The sequence below is a fragment of the Phycodurus eques genome, chromosome 1, assembly GCF_024500275.1.
Source record: "Phycodurus eques isolate BA_2022a chromosome 1, UOR_Pequ_1.1, whole genome shotgun sequence".
In the NCBI taxonomy this organism is placed as follows: Eukaryota; Metazoa; Chordata; class Actinopteri; order Syngnathiformes; family Syngnathidae; genus Phycodurus; species Phycodurus eques.
This window is the reverse complement of record NC_084525.1, coordinates 18,749,399-18,768,220: the sequence shown is the minus strand read 5'-3', so window position 1 is coordinate 18,768,220 and position 18,822 is coordinate 18,749,399. Positions and strand designations below refer to the sequence as shown.

General features: G+C 42.5%; 1 protein-coding gene across 2 annotated transcripts in view; it reads right to left on the bottom strand.

Moving 5' to 3' along the window:
* cntn3a.1 (contactin 3a, tandem duplicate 1) overlaps positions 1–18,822 on the bottom strand; it is a 124,232-nt gene that overhangs the window by 76,859 nt on the left and 28,551 nt on the right. The window contains exons 2-3 of one of the 2 annotated variants that reach the window (XM_061681658.1): positions 17,981–18,118; positions 3,309–3,441 (exon numbers count right to left, since the gene is read on the bottom strand). In XM_061681658.1, coding sequence (XP_061537642.1) covers positions 3,309–3,441; positions 17,981–18,035 — 188 coding nt within the window. In that variant the 5' untranslated portion in view covers positions 18,036–18,118. Of the gene's footprint in view, positions 1–3,308; positions 3,442–17,980; positions 18,119–18,822 lie in introns of those variants that run through there. The other variant, XM_061681667.1, reaches the window with a different exon arrangement.

Sequence of the window (18,822 nt, the reverse complement as noted above, 5' to 3'; positions counted from 1 at the left end):
TCAAGCTGAAGAAGGAGTCCTATTTGGCCTTTTTGGCCTGTGGGATTCCTGAGGCAGCTGATGGGTACCGGCTGGCCAAGCGGGATGCAGCTTTGGTGGTCGCTGAAGCAAAAACTCGGGCATGGGAAGAGTTCGGTGAGGCCATGGAGAAAGACTTCTGGACGGCTTTGAGGAAATTCTGGTCCACCATCCGGGGTCTCAGGAGGGGAAGCAGTACACCATCAACACTGTGTATAGTGGGGATGGGGCGCTGCTGACCTCGACTCGGAACATTGTGAGCCGGTGGCGAGAATACTTCGAAGACCTCCTCAATTCCACCAACACGCCTTCCCATGAGGGAGCAGAGTCTGGGTTCTCTGAGGCGGGCTCTCCTATCTCTGGGGTTGAGGTCACCGAGGTGGTTAAAAAGCTCCTCGGTGGCCGCGGGGGTGGATGAGATTCGCCCGGAGTTCCTCAATGCTCTGGATGTTGTAGGGCTGTCCTGGTTAACACGCCTCTGCAACATCTCGTGGACATTGGGGACAGTGCCTCTGGATTGGCAGACTGGGGTGGTGGTCCCCCTTTTTAAGAAGGGGGACCGGAGGGTGTGTTCCAACTACAGGGGGATCACACTACTCAGCCTCCCTGGTAAGGTCTATTCAGGGGTCCTGGAGAGGAGGGCCCATCGGGAAGTTGAATCTCAGATTCAGGAGGAGCAGTGTGGTTTTCGTCCTGGCCGTGGAACAGTGGACCAGCTATACACCCGTGGCAGGGTCCTCGAGGGTGCATGGGAGTTCGCCCAACCAGTCTACATGTGTTTTGTGGACTTGGAGAAGGCGTTCGACCGTGTCCCGAAGTGGTCGCCAGCCAATCCCAGGGCATATGTAAGAAAACAACTATTCGCAGTCACATTCACACCTACATACAATTTAGAGGCTTCACCTAACCTACCAGGCATATTTTTCGGATGTGGGAGGAAATCAGAGTACCTGGAGAAAACCCACGCAGGCATGGGGAGAACATGCAAACTCCACACAGGCGAGCCAGATTTTGAACACAAAACATACACACTACTCCTATATTTTGCAAAACCCTTATTCAAATAAATGTCTTTAATACCTTCTCAAAAAGCGTCCAACTCATTTCGAAAAAAAACTTTGATTCTCAATTACTAAGAAAAGATAGGAATGAAGAAAAACACAGTTAAGACAAGTCTCTATTTAGCACCACAATTACTATTCGGTCTTAATTAGTTCTCAAAAACAGAGCCTTCTATTTCTGACTCTATTTTACAATTGCAATGGTTTAAAAAAAAACAGTGGGCAGCACTGCAAAAGGGCAGGATTAAAGAGACATACAGGTATGCAGTAGAGCAAGACTCAATGGCAGATAAGATGATTAGATTTTGTGATTTGGTACTGCTGGAGCACCTCCACATGAAACAAATCATGGGGTGGTGGTGAGGAGTTGAGGCAAGCGAGGGCTCTATATACAGTACAGTACAGTGGGTATAAAAAGTCTATACTCGTTCAAATGCCAGAGACAGAAAAAAATAAAATAAATAACACCAAGATTTTTCTGTCACTGATGGTGTTGTGGTACACTTGCCTGACTTTGGTGCGGGCAGTGTGGGTTCAGTTCCCACTCAGTGACAGTGTGAATGTGAGTGCAAATGGTCTGTGAACTGGCGACCAGTTCAGGGTGTAGTCTGCCTTTTGCCCGAAGTCAACTGGGATAGGCTCCAGCGCCCCGCGACCCTAACCAGGATAAGCGGTGGGGGGTGCTTGGTCTGGTGGCCATGCCCCTCCCTTTAGGACTGGTCTGGCGCTTCAGTTGGGCTGGAGACCGCCCTGGGTCCTGGGGAGTGGGTGGTGTCCCCCTGGTTGGGTTCCCCACCGGACGGGCTTGCTGGCTTGCCCCCCCCTTGCGGGTGGAGGGATGACGGGCCCACCCTTCCTCAATGTGCCGGCTCAGCAACTCCGGTTGACTAACATGAATCCATCTATCCATCAATTTTCTGAGCCGCTTCTCCTCACTAGGGTCACGGTCGTCCATCCATCCATCCATTTTCTGAGCCGCTTCTCCTCACTAGGGTCGCAGGCGTGCTGGAGCCTATCCCAGCTATCATCGGGCAGGAGGCGGGGTACACCCTGAACTGGTTGCCAGCCAATCGCAGGGCACATACAAACAAACAACCATTCACACTCACATTCACACCTACGGGCAATTTAGAGTTGCCAATTAACCTAGCATGGATGTTTTTTGGATGTGGGAGGAAACCGGAGTGCCCGGAGAAAACCCACGCAGGCACGGGGAGAACATGCAAGCTCCACACAGGCGGGGCCGGGGATTGAACTGTCCTCAGAACTGTGAGGGAGACCCTCTAACCAGTCGGTCACCGTGCCGCGGCACTGGTGATTTATTTATTTATTTATTTTTCAATGGATGGAAACAAATGCTATGAAACGCTGATTCCCGATTTTCACAGATGAGGCACAAGGTTAGTGTTTGTGATACTGTGAGACATTGTTTGTGTGAATTTTGTCCCAATTCCTTGTGATGTAAAGTTGCTATGGTGAGGTTATGTTGGTTTAGACTAAAATAAACGCTAAAAACTGTCAGTGCAAAAGTGCAACCAACCGTTTATCTTGTTAGCTGCCTCAATGTTGGCATAGACGTATTTTATTGTTTCACTCACCCAGTTGACTCAGAGTTAACTTCTCTGAAGGTCCGCGCGGTGTATGCTGAGGCTCGCAGCACGTGAGATGCTACACATCGAGAAAGCCTCCTTTGCACAAAATAATCTTATTCCAAGTGTTGCACTGATGCGACTGATGTGACTGGTCATTAATTTTAACAAAATTAAAACTTTTGTTCACCGCCGCCGTTGGGCACAAGCACGTCTTCGTATGCGTTCTTCTCTGGCACACGTAAGAGGGAAAGTGTTTCCGTCGATGGAAGAATACGCACAGATACAGATGTGACAGGGAATGCCTACCTTTTATGATCACACCACCCAAAGTGCATATTTGGGATGAAGGTGAGTAAATAACAGACTTAAGTTGATGGGAAAATTTGTGTAGCCAGAAAAGTGCACAGTTCCGCACCTTTTCCCTCTTATGCACACTGGAGAATATGGCCCTGAGTACCTTGTCAAAAGTACTTGACGGTGGTCAAGACATTGTCTTCTCTTTAGTAACCAACCCCAAATTCCATATTTGTTCTGCAGCAGGTCTTAAACACAGAGTATAGCCCTTTGGTCTAAAGCACAAGTCCTTTCAGACTGGCTGCTACAACCCAGGACACTAAGTGATGCCTATAGGCGTTACCTGTAGGACGGCAGGGGATGGCCCTGGGCCTCACAGCTAAACACCACCTCTCTCTGATTCTCTCCGGGCTGAAGGGGAAACACCACGCTGCCGGGTTGTTTGGTGAACACAGGCCTAAGCAAAAATCTGTTACCTATGCGGAGACACAACAAAAATATATCAGTACTGATGCCTCGAGTAAGTCTGGAAAAAAAATAGCCATGCAAGCAAGCAGGTTGAGCAGAAGGAAGGAAATGGAAATTGATGCTGTACAAGAAAAGCCAGAATCACACAGAAATGTATTTCTTTCAGGAATAGGATCCACAAAGAACATAAGGTGACAGTAATTTTCTTGGGAAAATGTATCTGTGAAAATGAAATTAACTATTTAAAACTACCAGAAGATTACATTGTGCCACTTTTTCTCTATTGTTATAGAGAGTCTTTCCAGAATAGTGGAAGCTTTTATTGCTGCAAATGGGGGACCACTACATATTTTTACATTCTCACTTCCCATCGTTTGGCCAGGTCCGAGCGGGATTCCAATACATTTGTCGAAAAAGTCTACGCTGTCTGTTACAACATCAAGTACATTATTTTTTAAGAAAAGCTGATGAAACCTGGAAACAAAAAAAACAAAAAACAAAAGCAGTGTAATTTCTCTTGCAAAATTCACTTTCCACTTAATTAGACATATACAACAGTGAATACAATAGTCAGCAAGGCTCATGGTAATTGCATCGCAAACAATAGATGCTTGGGGTAATTGTGAAGGGAACTCATTAGACTTTTTGAGAATACATTTGTATTACGTAATGACAGAGAAATGTGAAAGCTCTGTAGGTAAGACAACTTATTTGTATGAAAGGCAGGTTTCCCTTAAGTCTCCGGAGCACTGAGAGTACAAGGTTTATGCACAAAAATAACTCTGAGAAGGTGGAGATGTTTGACAAGGAGTCCTGTGTGCTGATTGCGCACCTCCACAAGGAAAAGCCCCCCAGAAAGTTACACTGGCTAAAAGGCTGCTCACTGTGGTCTTTGTTAGAAGAAGCATGTCTGTCAAAGTATCGTGAGAGAGGACATTTTAACAAGGAGGTGTGCAAATTATAGTGTAAAATGCTGTAGAGATCAGTATTTATTTTATTTTTTTACCTCAACATCTGACAACAATGTTTTTACTTTATCTTTAGTCCATAATAATAGGCTACATAGATTGCGTACTTGATTATGTGTGTGTTTTCTCTGGGTGCTCCAGCTTCCTCCCAAATTCCAAAAATGTTAATTGTTAGGTTAACTGAACACTCTAAATTGCCCATACTGTATGCGTGACTGTGAGCCCTGTGATTGACTGGCGACCAGTCCAGAGTATACACTGCCTCATGCTCAAAGTCAGACAGGATAGGCTGAAGCTCACCCATGACCATAATTTGGACAAGCGGTACAAAAAAATTGATGGATACCAGATTAGATTGTTTCCTCTTTAAAGTAATCAATAGTAGACTTCAATGCACGACTCAATATATATTCAATGAATAGAAATACACTTAAGCTATTTGGTCACACCACCAAGCCCCCATGAAGGCAGTTTTTAAATGACCTGCCAGTTGGGAGCGCCATTGCAACTTTCTGCACAAATAATGGTCAGAATAATGAGAAGGAATCGAGTTCTGTGGCTGCAATTGAAGGCTCTGTTCACACTGACCCAAACACCCTGAAACGTTTTTGTTTCCCTCATGGGATGCGATAGGAAGATTCAGAAAAGCTGCAGGCTTGCCAACCTGTATTCAAACATTAAATGTATATCTGCTGCATGTGGTGAATCAGTCTGAAACCAACAAACGATAGACTTCTTTTTTTTTGCCCCAGAGAATTTCATTTTGGCAGCCAGGTGCAATGTAGAAATACATCTGACAAGTAACGGAAGTTGGCAGATTGTCACCTATTTGAAGCTCTAAATTGGGGTTAAACCAGAATCTCATGGCTCGATCAGCCACGAGCACCTCAGGGCTGAGAAAGCAAAATGATGAAAACTCACTCTATCAGACAAGTGCACTGATCCAAAATCCTGACAGAAAGTTCGCCATACATTACAGCAGGACAAAGATGGAGGTCATTATGAAAGCGTCTTTAAAGAAAATAGGTCGCCTCCACTCTTATCTGTCACCTGCTGCCAGATTGTGATAATATGCAGTCTTTTCATAAGGCTTCTCAAACAACGCAAAACTCAGCTTGCGATAGAAGGCGGAAGGAAGGAAGGAAGGAAGGAAGGAAGGACGGAAAGGAGGCAAGCTGTTTTGGGGTCTAAAATAAAAACTAATCTCAAATTCAATACTAGCTGACAGCAAATGAATACCTCCAGCTTACCTCAGCATGAATAAACAGGCGCATGGGGAGTCAGCTGTGGGGGAGTTATCGGCTGTTTGAGAGTTCCCAAATCCATTCGTTTCAGCTCAAGGTTTTATGCATCAAATACAAAAAGCCAATCTTACTTTGAGAAGCATCTTTCCCCTCTGTCCAGGCCGATAACGGACACCTTTGGGATCTCTCATTGAGGGACAAATATTATTTCAAGAATTAGGTGGTTTCAGGCGATATACTGTATGTTCAACTGCATCTAATCAAAATACTTGAAATATTGAATTATTTTCTCTCATATTTGTTAAGCTCATAACAGTAGCACTATTGGTAAAACAGGGGAAAAAATGAGCACACATAAAAAGACAATGGCCAAGAGTGAAAACCTTGGTTTTGGAGTATTGGCACCTCTTACTATATTGTCTGTAAAGAGAGTAATAGGATCAATATTCTCAGACAATATCCAAGCATGTCACACTATATTAGCACATATCAAAACTAGTGCATACGAGATGCAATATCACCTTTTATGAAGGGTGTCCAATGGCATACACACTGGGGAAAGATATCATTGATTTTGTTTAACTCTATATGTGGGACTGGCAAATTAAAGCTATTTCTTGGTTGTTGTTATTTCCATCGACTGTGTACATAAGCAGAGAAACATGATGCTGTTTAAGCAAGGACCATTTGTCATCAAGTTAAAGCAATATGCCTTGCTTTTATTTCCTTGACAATGGAGAGGAGGTTATTAGCTGTCAGATACAAGCAAGTAGGGTCTACTTTAATAGAAACATCAATCAAGGGGTTATAATTTTTTTTTAAAGCCACTATCATTATTTTTGGAAGGTTGGTGAGTTTTGGAGTCTTCTTTATGTGAGTTTGTTTTCTCACACACAGATTTTACACAAATGAGATGAAATCCAGTATTAGCGGTTCATTTGGATCTCAAGAAAAAGTGACATTCTTTCAAAGACAACAATGTCCAAATTCTGGAGACTGCTGGTTTGAAAGAGGTGTAAAAGAAGCTCTCTATGCCAAACCAGAAAATCAGTCTCTCAACAGAGGAGTAGGTTTGAGGAATCGCCTATTGTCTGCCTATAACCCATGTCCTGACTTCTCTCCCCCTAAAGATTATCCAATTCAAATGGAAGAGTGGCCCTAATGAGCTGCTTTGCCACAAGACGAGTGAACAAATTATTGGTATGCAGGACGGTCTTTCACTAACCACGCCGGGCAACGACAACAGCAGTTGTATTGTTGACCACCCACAGGGGACACACCCACCGAGGCATCAATAGGGAGACTCCACACCTAGATTTAAAAGCATTTTGTATTAAGGGTGAAATAATAATAATAATAATAATAATGACAATAATAATAGGCGGCAAGGTGAGCAACTGGTTAGCACATTTCCTAAAATCCCGGCCTCGCCTGTGCGGAGTTTGCATGTTCTCGCCCGTAGGTGTGAATGTGAGTGTGAATGGTTGTTTCTTTATGTGACCTGCAATTGGCTGGCGACCAGTTCAGGGTGTACAACGCCTCTCCCCCGAAGATAGCTAGGTTAGGCTCCAGCACACCCGCGACCCTAGTGAGGATAAGCGGTACAGAAAATGGATGGCTGGATGGATAATAATAACAATAATAATAATAACAATAATAATAATAGCGTGGGTTTTCTCCGGGTACTCTGGTTTCTACTTACATCCTCAAAACATGCATGGTAGATTAACTGAAAATTTGCTGTAGGTGTGAATGTGAGTGTGAATGGTTGTTTGTTTCTATGTGCCCTGCGATTGGCTGGTGATCAGTGCAGGGCGTACCCCGCCTCTCGCCCGAAGATTGCTGGGATAGGCTCCAGCACACCCGCGACCCTAGTGAGGATAATCGGAACGGAAGATGAATGAATGAATGAATGAATAATAATAATAATAATAATAGGTCGCACGGTGGTCAGCTGGTTAGCACATCCGTCTCACAGTTCTAAGGAGCTTGGTTCAAATCCGGCCTCGCCTGTGAGGAGTTTGCATGTTCTCCCCGTGCCTGTGTGGGTTTTCTCCAGGTACTTCTGTTTCCTCCCACATCCCAAAAACATGCACGGTAGGTTAATTGAAGATTCTAAATTGTCCGTAGGTGTGAATGTGAGTGTGAATGATTGTTTGTTTCAATGTGCCCTGCGATTGGCTGGTAACCAGTTCAGGGTATACCCTACGTCCTGCCCGCAGTTAGCTGGGATAGGCTCCTGCAAGCCCGTGACCCTCGTGAATAGAAGACGTTGTGTGAGGTCATGTCACTATCTTGTGCCGTTTGATTGGTGAACTAGACTTAAACGTCACTAGCGCTTAAACTGGATTGGAGCAAACAGCGCCAATGCGGAAGTTGAAGTCGTAGTCTCGCTCACGAAATAGTTGATAAATTAGCAATAATTGATCAATAAAAGTAGCGACCGACATTAAGATCATTGTAATGGAGTAAAAGTACCGTTACTTCTTAAAGTGAACTCGGATTGTAATGACATGTTTGGTATGTATGATCTCTTTCAACTTGAGTAACATAACAATAAGATACAACTTTCGATAATCATTTCCAGATTTATATATTTTTACATATCGTAATTTCAACATAGGCCGCCATTGTTTTTTCATCGCAGTGCATTCTGGGTAGTGACGTCCAATAGGGATGTTCCCGACGCCCAGAGTTTTTAGCAGTAGCCACAGTAGCAGGTCCTGGCAGCGCTGAACGGTGTTCAGCCATTTCAGTTCGTGCCAGAGTGTGATCAGGGAAATGAGGAGAGTGAGGAAGAGACAAGAAATGAGGATGAAGATGACGGATGTGAAGAAACTCAAGTTGGTCATATTCAGTGGTGTATTTGTAGCTACTACTTGCCAATGCCGACTGAGAAAGAGAGTATCTGTTGTAAAGAGCTCCGTTTCATTTCTGCCGCTGCTCATGGCACTTGTTCGTTTTGCCTGATGTTATAAATGTATTCAGTGATAACTGAGAGTAAAGTTACATGCATACCTATTTTACTATTTCTCACTGCTAACTCAGCGTCCGGTGCCGATGGTTTGTTTACAACCGCTGCTGCTGCTAAAGTGAGTCTTTCGCGTCTTTTTGCTCGACTTTCGCTTGTCACCCGTGCCCGTTTAGGCTCCTTGTGAGGAAAGATAGTCGGCACTGCATTGAATTTAAGCCATCGTTTACACCCAGACACACCAGTGATCTCTCCCATGAGCTGGAGGCGATCAAAGGCTTAGAACAACCGCGGCTCTTTCAGCAGTTCAACTCTTCCTGCCCCATCCTCCCACCGTTTCCTCAACTTGATCTTTTTGGGAAAGCTATGAATGCTTACCTCCTTTTTTGCATTCCGTCCTGATTGGAAATTGCATCCCAAAGCTGCGCAGTATGGCATTTCACTAAGGATAGAAGTTGTTCGCAAGTGGCTAGCTTAACGTAACGTAACAATTTTACAACAATTTTTTTTTTTTGTCATCATTCCCAGAATTATTTGCGCATGCTAAACATGGCGGTGACAGTGTATCAAATTATGGTCTAACCAAAATTGTTTTTGTTAACTTATAGGAATAATTTATAAATATATACCATTGTTTTTCAGTAGTAGAGGTCAGTAGTTGTAAAATTAAATGTATTTGCCATTTCAATCAGAGTTTACTTTAACAGCAGAAGTGTTTTTTCTGGTCTCGTCAATTCCTGTGATTTATCCAAAGCCGGTCCCTTGCGCACAGGCGGAACCTCAGGCTGATGCGCCAGCGTATTAGTCCGCCACGGAGCAATATTACATCTGTGTGTGGATGGTGGATGTGTGGAATGGATCTAGCTGCCAGCGCTGAAGGAGTACGAAACAGTCTATGACAGCGACGGCGACCCCTCCCCCACCATCCTCAGAAAAACTCATCGGATCTGTACGATTCACGGAAATGACCTATTTTGAGTTCAAAATGGCGAATTTCGCCGAAAGGGAACTGATTTGCATGTCACAAAAAGTAGATACAAAGTAATTACTGTATTTACTTCCTGCCATGAGTCACTGATGGTGTAGTGGTACACTCGCCTGACTTTGGTGCAGGCAGCGTGGGTTCAGTTCGCACTCAGTGACGGTGTGAATGTGAGTGGGAATGGTTGTCCGTGTCTATATGTGCCCTGTGACTGACTGGCGACCAGTTCAGGGTGTAGTCCGCCTTTCGCCCGGAGTCAGCTGGGATAGGCTCCAGCTTCCCGCGACCCTAACCAGGATAAGCAGTGTTGAAAATGGATGGATGGACTTCCTGCCATCTAATAGAAGAGCATTTATTTGTTCTGTCTGTCACTATGCCTCACTGGCATAAATAAAGGAAAAAAGTAAATGAATAATTTTTTGAGCAGTTAAGTAAAATTATTGATATATTGATATATATATATTGATAATTTCCCACGGCACACCTGAAGATTGCTCATAGCAGACTATGTGCCACGCACACTGGTTGGGAATCACTGGACTAGAGAATGATTACTATTGAAGATACTCAGTATACAGTACACAAGTATATCCAGTAAATGAACAAGTCATTTAAATAGCCACATTACTCCATTTTGTGATTGGATCGGTGATCGGTTCTTGTTTTTTTCAACTCGGTGATCGGCCTCAAAAATCCCGATCGTGAAAACCCTAATTACATGTTTACAAGGCTTGACGTTAAATCAATCAGTCAATATTCTACTGTGATGGAAGGTTTTTCATTTTACAATTCAAAAGTAAAATATAGATTTATTATTTACATCCATTAATCAAAACATTTAAAGCCTACCCTACAGGAAAGAGTTGTTTATATGTTAGCTGTAGCCAGTGTCGGGTTGCTCATACTATTGATTTATTTACCGCATTTTGTGAATAATGTGATAAAATTCCACCCAAAAACTGCATGCTAAATCCCAATCACAATTAAAATAAATATATCAATCAATAAATCACCATTAGAATATTTTTTAAAACCTTTCAGCCATAGTCCTGATTAATCACTTCCTTTCCTTTCGGCTTGTCCCGTTAGTGGTAGCCACAGTGCGTTATACTTTTCCATGTACTGAAAGCCTATCTTCTGCATTCTCATCTCTAACACAAACTGCACTCATGTCTTCCCTCACTGTCTTCTATCAGCCTTCTCTAAGGTCTTCCTCTGGCTGTCTTTCCTGGCAGCTCCATCCTCATCATCCTCCTAACTATATACTCAAAGTCACTCCTCTTGATGTGTCCAAACCATAAAAGCTCTGCTCTCTCCAACTACGTCTCCAAAATATATAACCTTGGCTGTTCCTCTGATGAGCTAATTTCTAATCCTATCCAACCTAGAGAGAACCACATCTTAATTTCCGCCACCTCAAACTCTGCTTCCTGTTCTCTCTTCAGCGGCACTGTCTCTAATTTGTACATCATGGCTGGCCTCACCACAGTGGTCTTATATACCTTACCCTTCATCATGAAATGTATATTTATTGTGGAATCTCAGGGTAAATTAAGAAATGTCAAAATAGTGTGGATTTTAGCTTTTCATAACTCAATGCAAACATTTAATATTTTTTTATGTTCGTACATCATAATGTTCATAATGTGTATAAAGTTAATTTTATTAATGTATTGCTAATACGTTACTAAGATTTAAAAGTAATTAATATATATGAAATAGTGGTAGAACATTTACAAATTCAAGACATGTTAAAAGGCATTAAAAAATAGACTACGAATAAATATTAAAAAGTGAGATTCATACTTGACAAACAGGCTGAAAGAATTGACAGCAGTGGGTTCCTGGATTTGCACTTAATTTTTTATTGAATTTAAGAGGCCAGGTGTCACAGGATGTTTTTTCTCAGATGTTTATATTGTAGTTTGTATATAGCAGTTGGAAATATTAATGACATTACGTACATGCTTCAAATAATGTTTCTTTGATTTGAAGGTTTTTCACCTACAGGCTGGGGCTAGAGGCTAAAGCCTAGAGGCTAACGGCTAATGGCTTGTTGAGATGTCTTAAAACGGCACACAAATAAAAGGAAGAAAATCAAAGCTGCTTGGTCATTTTTGAGTGAATTCCAGTGAAATCTCTGAGTAGACGATTCTATCCTTTTCAAGCGGGGATGTTGCATGACAAAATGTGAGGAGCTTGACATTACCACACTCACCATTGCTCTGGACTGCTGACCTGAAGTATTTAAAGTCCTCCATCCTCACTTTCTTTCCTCCCTGTAGCCTCACTCTTCCCCCTCCACCCATCTCATTCATACACATACTGTATGTTCTGTTCCACTTCGGCTAATCTTCATTCCTCTCCTTTCCAGCGTATGCAATATAGTCCAAGGGGATTCCAGTCTAACATCGTCTGTCAGCCTATCCATCACCACTGCAAACAAGGGGCTCAGAGCTGATCCCTGATGCAGTCCCACCTCCACCTTGAACTCCTCTGTCACACCTACAGCACCACCTCACCACTGTTCTGCTGCCCTCATATATGTCCTGACCTATTCTGATATACTTCTCTGCCACTCCAGACTTCCTCAAAAAGTACCACAGTTCCTCTCTGGGTACCTGTGATAGGCTTTCTCTAGATGTACAATGACATTGTGCAGCTCCTTCTGACCTTCCCTGTACTTCTCCAACACCCTCAAGGCAAATAATGCATCTGTGGTACTCTTCCGTGGCAACAAACCATACCGTTGCCCGCAAATGCTCACATCTGTCCTGAGTCTAGCCTCCACTACTCTTTCCCATAACTTCATTGTGTGACTCAGCAACTTTATTCCTCTATAGTTCCCACAGCTCTGCACATCACCCTTGTTCTTAAAAATGGGCACCAGCACACTTTTTCTCCATTCTTCAGGCATGTTCTCATCCTCTAGAATTCTGTTGAACAACATTGGTCAAAAACTCCACAGCCACCTCTTCTAAATGCTGCCATACCTCCACAGGTATGTCATCAGGACCAACTGTCTTTCCATTTTTCTTCCTCCTTAATGCCTTTCTAACATACTCCTTACTTTTTTTTTTGGTCCTGTTTGGTTGTTAGGTCAAGCAGCAAGGAGGATCTGTACCCCTTTTATGCCGGAACAGTTTTACAGTCACAGTGGACTTTTTAAGCTGCCACTGTGATGTCTTTGTCTTTTAATGGATTTTTATTGATAATCAGTCGATCAGTCAAACAGAACAAGCCAACCTCCACCCGCCCCACGCGCCTTCTTCCTGCCTCTTCTGGAAGCTAGTGACCACTATAGCCATTACCATCCTTTTGGCAAAGTCCACCATCTGTCCCTCCAAGTTCCTTTCCTATTAGCCAAATTTATCCATCACAGCTTCATCATCCCTGTTTCCTTCACCGACATGTCCATTACAATCTGCACAAATCACAACTCTCTCTCAGCCTGCGATGCTCTGAACTACTTTGTCTTGCTCCTTCCAGAATTTCTCTTTCACCTCTAGTTCACGTCTTACCTGTGGGGCATAACCACTAATCACATTAAACATAACACCATCAATTTCAAGTTTCAGCCTCATCACTCGATCTGACACTCTTTTCACCTCCAAGACATTCTTAACTAACGCTTCCTTCAAAATAACTCTTACTCCATTTTTCTTCCCATCTACACCATAGTAAAATAAGTTGAACTCTGCCCTTAAACTTCTAGCCTGACTCCCTTTCCACCTGCTCTCCTGGACACACAATATATCTACCTTCCTCCTAATCATCATGTCAACCAACTCCCTAGCTTTTCCTGTCACAGCCCCAACATTCAAAATCCCCACATTCAGTTCTAGGCTCTGTGCTTTCCTCTTCTCTTTCTGCCAAAAACCCACTTTACACCTCTCCTTCGTTTCCAACTCACAGCAGCTGAATTTCCAATGTCCAACCCAAACCTCGACCGATCCAGTTTGGAAATCTTTAGATGAACGCTCATATTTGTTTGGCAAAGTTTTAAGCCGGATTCCCTTCCTGACGCAACTCTATAAGTCTGATTGATGACTCGGTCATTTTAATTGGCCCATATCCCTCAAGGCTTCCCAGTGATGAGGAGTTTTAGTCTAAGTTTTAGCCTCATAAACACACGTGATGTTGCTGCTGCAACATTTCATGACCCAGTGACAACCCTGGGTTGTACTAAAACTTTGCCTAATGCTATTGGTATCTTGGTTAACAATACAGTACAACCGCGGGCTGTAAACAAGTAAAAAAAAATATACATATGTTAAGTATGTCAACTTCCTTCCTCACCGTTCTCTAGGGCTGCTCTTTTTTCGTATGATCCCAGTATTGGTTGCAGGAGTCATCAAAAAGTTTCAGGTGCCCACAAACAGCAATGACACTTTTATTCTCCATTGTTCTGCTCAACAACTCCAAGATGTTGTGTGTGACATATCATATTCTCGATGGGCAAAATACTCGACTGCAGCTCAACGCTTTATTTAACGAATCGATTGGTTGATCATTTGTGTGGAGTTCACTGTTTATTAGCGTCAACACAATTAAAGCAAAATGGAGTGCACCACATAAATGCAACCAGCAGAGGTGCTATTGATTCAGTCTCAATTAGATGCAGCCTAAAAACACAAACAAGACATCAACTCGGTTGGAAGTTGAGCTACATCCTCACTATAACTTTGGCTCAATATAACACTGGCATGGAAACAGAAGTTTAGAATATTCAGGCATATGTTCTTCCATCCAATTCAAAATAGAGGGATGTAACAAAAAAAATATTTTTAATTTTCCCTCTTGTGCTCAAGGTCAACTTGTCAAATACCCATCCCTAGTTGGTAAACTGCAGGCTTCACCGCTCATTGTTTTGTGTTCAGTGTTTTTCCTCTTGTGATAACATTGCTGTAACAATTTTCACTTGATGAGTTTTTCAGTTAGCCTTCACTGTATAGGTCAAAACGCATCTGCCAATCTACTCCAACGTCCCCTCTTTGCTCCCTGACATACAGTACACAAATACACATCCAGCAAGCGCCCCTGGGGAGAGAGAATGAGCAAGGATCTGGTTAACTCCCGATTAACTTTCTATGGGAATGACTTCCTCATGGCTCATCTGCTCGCCCACATAGCCGACTGTCTGGTGGATAACTTTCTTCGAAGCAGATACCTGACATTATGACACTGCTCTCTCTACCCAGTATTGTGCTCATGCATTCTATAATACTTTTTGTCTTTCTCAGAAGACCAAGGCTTTGAGGGTCTGAAACCACATCAATTAAAATGACAGGTCTTTTGTCATTGGTAAGAAGAGATTTTTTTCCCCCTTTCCATTGAATATTTCCTGAAAGAAGTAGAATAAGGATTAAAACTGAAATGCAGTTGAACACATTTCCATACACAACCACCATAAGCAGCAGCACTTTTAAGTGACTTTTTGAGTAATCAATGTTGATCCACGCAAATTAAATGTGCATTTCTTTGCTGTATTGACCCCAAAAGATTTCGCATAATTCGATCATAATCTGTTATTAGAAACAAGGCAGAGGTATTCATCGTATACGGTTTATAAAGAATGCGTGTAAATAAAAGGCCCAGCTTGGACATGAAAAGGCTTTCAAGAAGTCATTTGACATAAAGTGAAAGTCTGGAGGTCAAAACCTCCTGTTATATTGTAAATGTCAATATTGTCTTTATCTGATGCAAGTTACTACTCTACTATATAGTAAGTACTTATTCTAAAAACACTTTTTAAACACTGCATCCTAAGACGGCATTTTTACGTCATTCCACAAAGAAAAGTCGCGAGAATGTTACGCAAGACCGTCCCTCCTTCGGACGAAAGGGAGGAAGTGATGCCATAGCTAATTTCGCTACTAGGTAGTGCATTCCCTTACATTTGAGCAAGTCTATCCATCCATCCATTTTCTGAGCCGCTTATCCTCACTAGGGTCCCGGGCGTGCTGGAGCCTATCCCAGCTATCATCAGGCAGTAGGCAGGGTAAACCCTGAACTGGTCGCCAGCCAATCGCAGGGCACATATAAACAAACAACCATTCGCGCTCACATTCACACCTACGGGAAATTTAGAGTTGTCAATTAACCTACCATGCATGTGTTTGGGATGTGGGAGGAAACTAGAGTGCCCGGAGAAAACCCACGCAGGCACGGGGAGAACATGCAAACTCCACACAGGCGGGGCCGGGGATTGAATCCCGGCCCTCAGAAATGTGAGGCAGACACTCTAACCAGTCAGCTACCGTGCCACCGTGGTAGTTCCAGTCTTGTTTAATTAATACAAAAATAACATGGAATATTTGAGCTGTACACCAGATAGCAGCAGAAAACCACTTTGGCAAGAGGTATCACGTCGCTTTTATTTACACGGATTACAGTACATATTGTAGCTTGTAGCCACCGTCAGTGTGTCAGGGTAAATTAAGAAGAAATGTGACAGAAATCGGAGTCCACTTAATTAAAAATGGATCGGTAGGAACTGTGTCAGGTTGTCAGCATCAAACGCGTTAATTTTCGCCTATTAAACTGCAGAGGAAAAGTAGTCCGCCGGCTGCCGCAAACCTACCGGGCACTCAGGTAGCTAGCTGATAGCGGCTAACGCTGGCAAACTGGTGACGTATCCTACTATTTAATCAATGACAGCGTGATAAATTTAGCATATTAAATTAAGGTTTAAACATGATTTTCGGGATGGTGTTGTGTTGATGTCGGTGGCAACAGTATATGATGGTAATATAAACTGCAGTCAGAACAGCATCCCATCGAGGTCCGGCAGCAGGAAGGCTTTAAAGTCCTGAGGAGGAGCTTCTAAATAAAAGCCTAACAATTCTCAGGGCATTGAATCCATCGCAACTGGACTGCTCTGTTTGTCCAGTTGCGATCGATGCCGGGAGAATTACCTGGCTGAATGAATATTCACAGGCAAAAGCCTGACAAGGAATTGATGTCCAATGGTGGAGCTTTTATTTTGAAGTTTGCAGTTGGCTTTCGCGGGTGTTGTTGTGGTGCTTCTTTTAATACCATGGTGCATAATATGAACAATCGGCCAGCTTGACTTCGACTCTTTCACGAGAGGTTGAGGTTGATTACATGATGGTTTGAACTCAAACTTGCTAGAATATTGTCCAGACTGTCATGTAATCAACCTGTAGTTCTGCAAGTTATCGCAGCATACAGGAGAACCCGATATCCTGAGTTCCGGGTTTGGTCACGTGACGTATGGGAGGCCACCTTTGACGTTAATTTCAGCTGAGAGCAGAGTGCGATATTACCCAACATGTGTGCCTCTTGGAATAGGTGAAAATTGATGAATTTAGCTTTTTAATTCTTATTCCACAAACATAACATTAATTAGAATACCGTGTTTAGACAAGTGAGGGCACACACAACATATTCTTGCCCCAAAATGTCTTTCCTTTCCCTTTAACAAGGAAAAAACAAATGCTATAATTTGTACTTTATTTGCGAGAGCTTTTTGGTTATGGTCCACAGCATTGAAATGAATGCTCTCATTCAAGCTGGACCTCTGGGATAAAATCTCTTAATTCTTCACTGTGTCTGGATTTGTATTTAAATAAATGCCTGTGTATATATAATACAGCGATCCAGAGCAATGGTGCAGATTCTAATCCCATACTGACAAACTGTTCATTAAAGACACATCATCTAACGTATCATATTTAAAAATAAACCGTGCCATAACTGCCATGACGGTGAATATATGTGTGGATATGCAGCACAAGTACACAAAATGATAGAGTAAGACGCACAGATGCTAATTGTTTTACGCCCAGCTGCTTTGAGGGAGCGGGTAATCTTGAACAAGACAACATGAAACATGAGTAATTCTTTAATAGACCATGCTCATGCTGCAAATCCCTAATTTATCTTGCTCTCATCCTCAAACTCCGACATTAGAAGAACTCACATTTGACCCTGAACATTTTGTAAGAGATGTAAATTAGGTCTCTCATTAAAAGCAATATCCGTGGAAAGATTTCTGTACTACTACCCATGCGATCTCAATTAAGGTAATGATTGAAGTGCCCTTTGAAATGAATGACCACATGATCAACTGTAAGACAGGGAGGATGTACTTTCAGAGAGGAAAATCTGGCTATTTTTCCCAGTTTTTCCCCAAAACTGATGTAATGCTGCTTGAAGATGCCACTGACAAGAAATTCACATCGACTTCAAATGAGGAGGATTTCTAAAAAGTCACTGGTTGTCATAAAACCTAGTTTCCTCTTACTTCCAAGTGCCATCTATACAGCAGTTTCAAGAACTGTCACCAATCTATAAATAACAATTCATAGTCAATATCATAACAATATAAAATAAAAATTGGACGTTCAGGAGGCTTACCTGCTAGGCCGTCGAGCAACGACAGCAGCAATGCCAGTTTCCACAGCAACTCCATTGTAATGGTCTCAGGTGGATGCAAGCTCCAATCCAATGATGAATGTATGAAATTCTTTCTATGTCCTTTCTTACATTTGTCCCCTGTTAAATAGACGAAAAGGAGGGGAATACATTAGAAGTTAATTCAGAATATGGATGGGGATTGGGTGACATTTTATTAATTGCGTATATGGAAAATGAATGATCAATTAATCAATGTGAAAGAAGTAACTTTTTTGAAACACGAGTTGTTTTGTACAAATTGTCTTGAGTGTCCTAAATAGTAATAGTCTATTTGGGAAGGGCACAATACTCAGTTAATTGACCATACTGAACTGATCGAATTTGTGTAATTGATTGTTAATACAATTGAGTTATAGTATATATAAATATATATTTATATATATCCATCCAACCATCCATTTTCTGAGCCGCTTCTCCTCACTAAGGTCGCGGGCGTGCCTATCCCAGCTGTCATCGGGCAGGAGGTGGGGTACACCATGAACTGGTTGCCAGCCAATCGCAAGCCACATAGAAACAAACAACCATCCGCACTCACATTCACACCTACGGGCAATTTAGAGTCTCCAATTAATGCATGTTTTTGGGATGTGGGAGGAAACCGGAGTGCCCGGAGAAATATATATATATTTATAGAGAGGCTCTGAATATATATATATATATATATATATATATATATATATATATATATATATATAATACAGGTGTATACCCTGAACTGGTCACCAGCCAATCGCAGATATATATATTTGTTCTCCCTGTGCCTGGGTGGGTTTTTTCCAGGC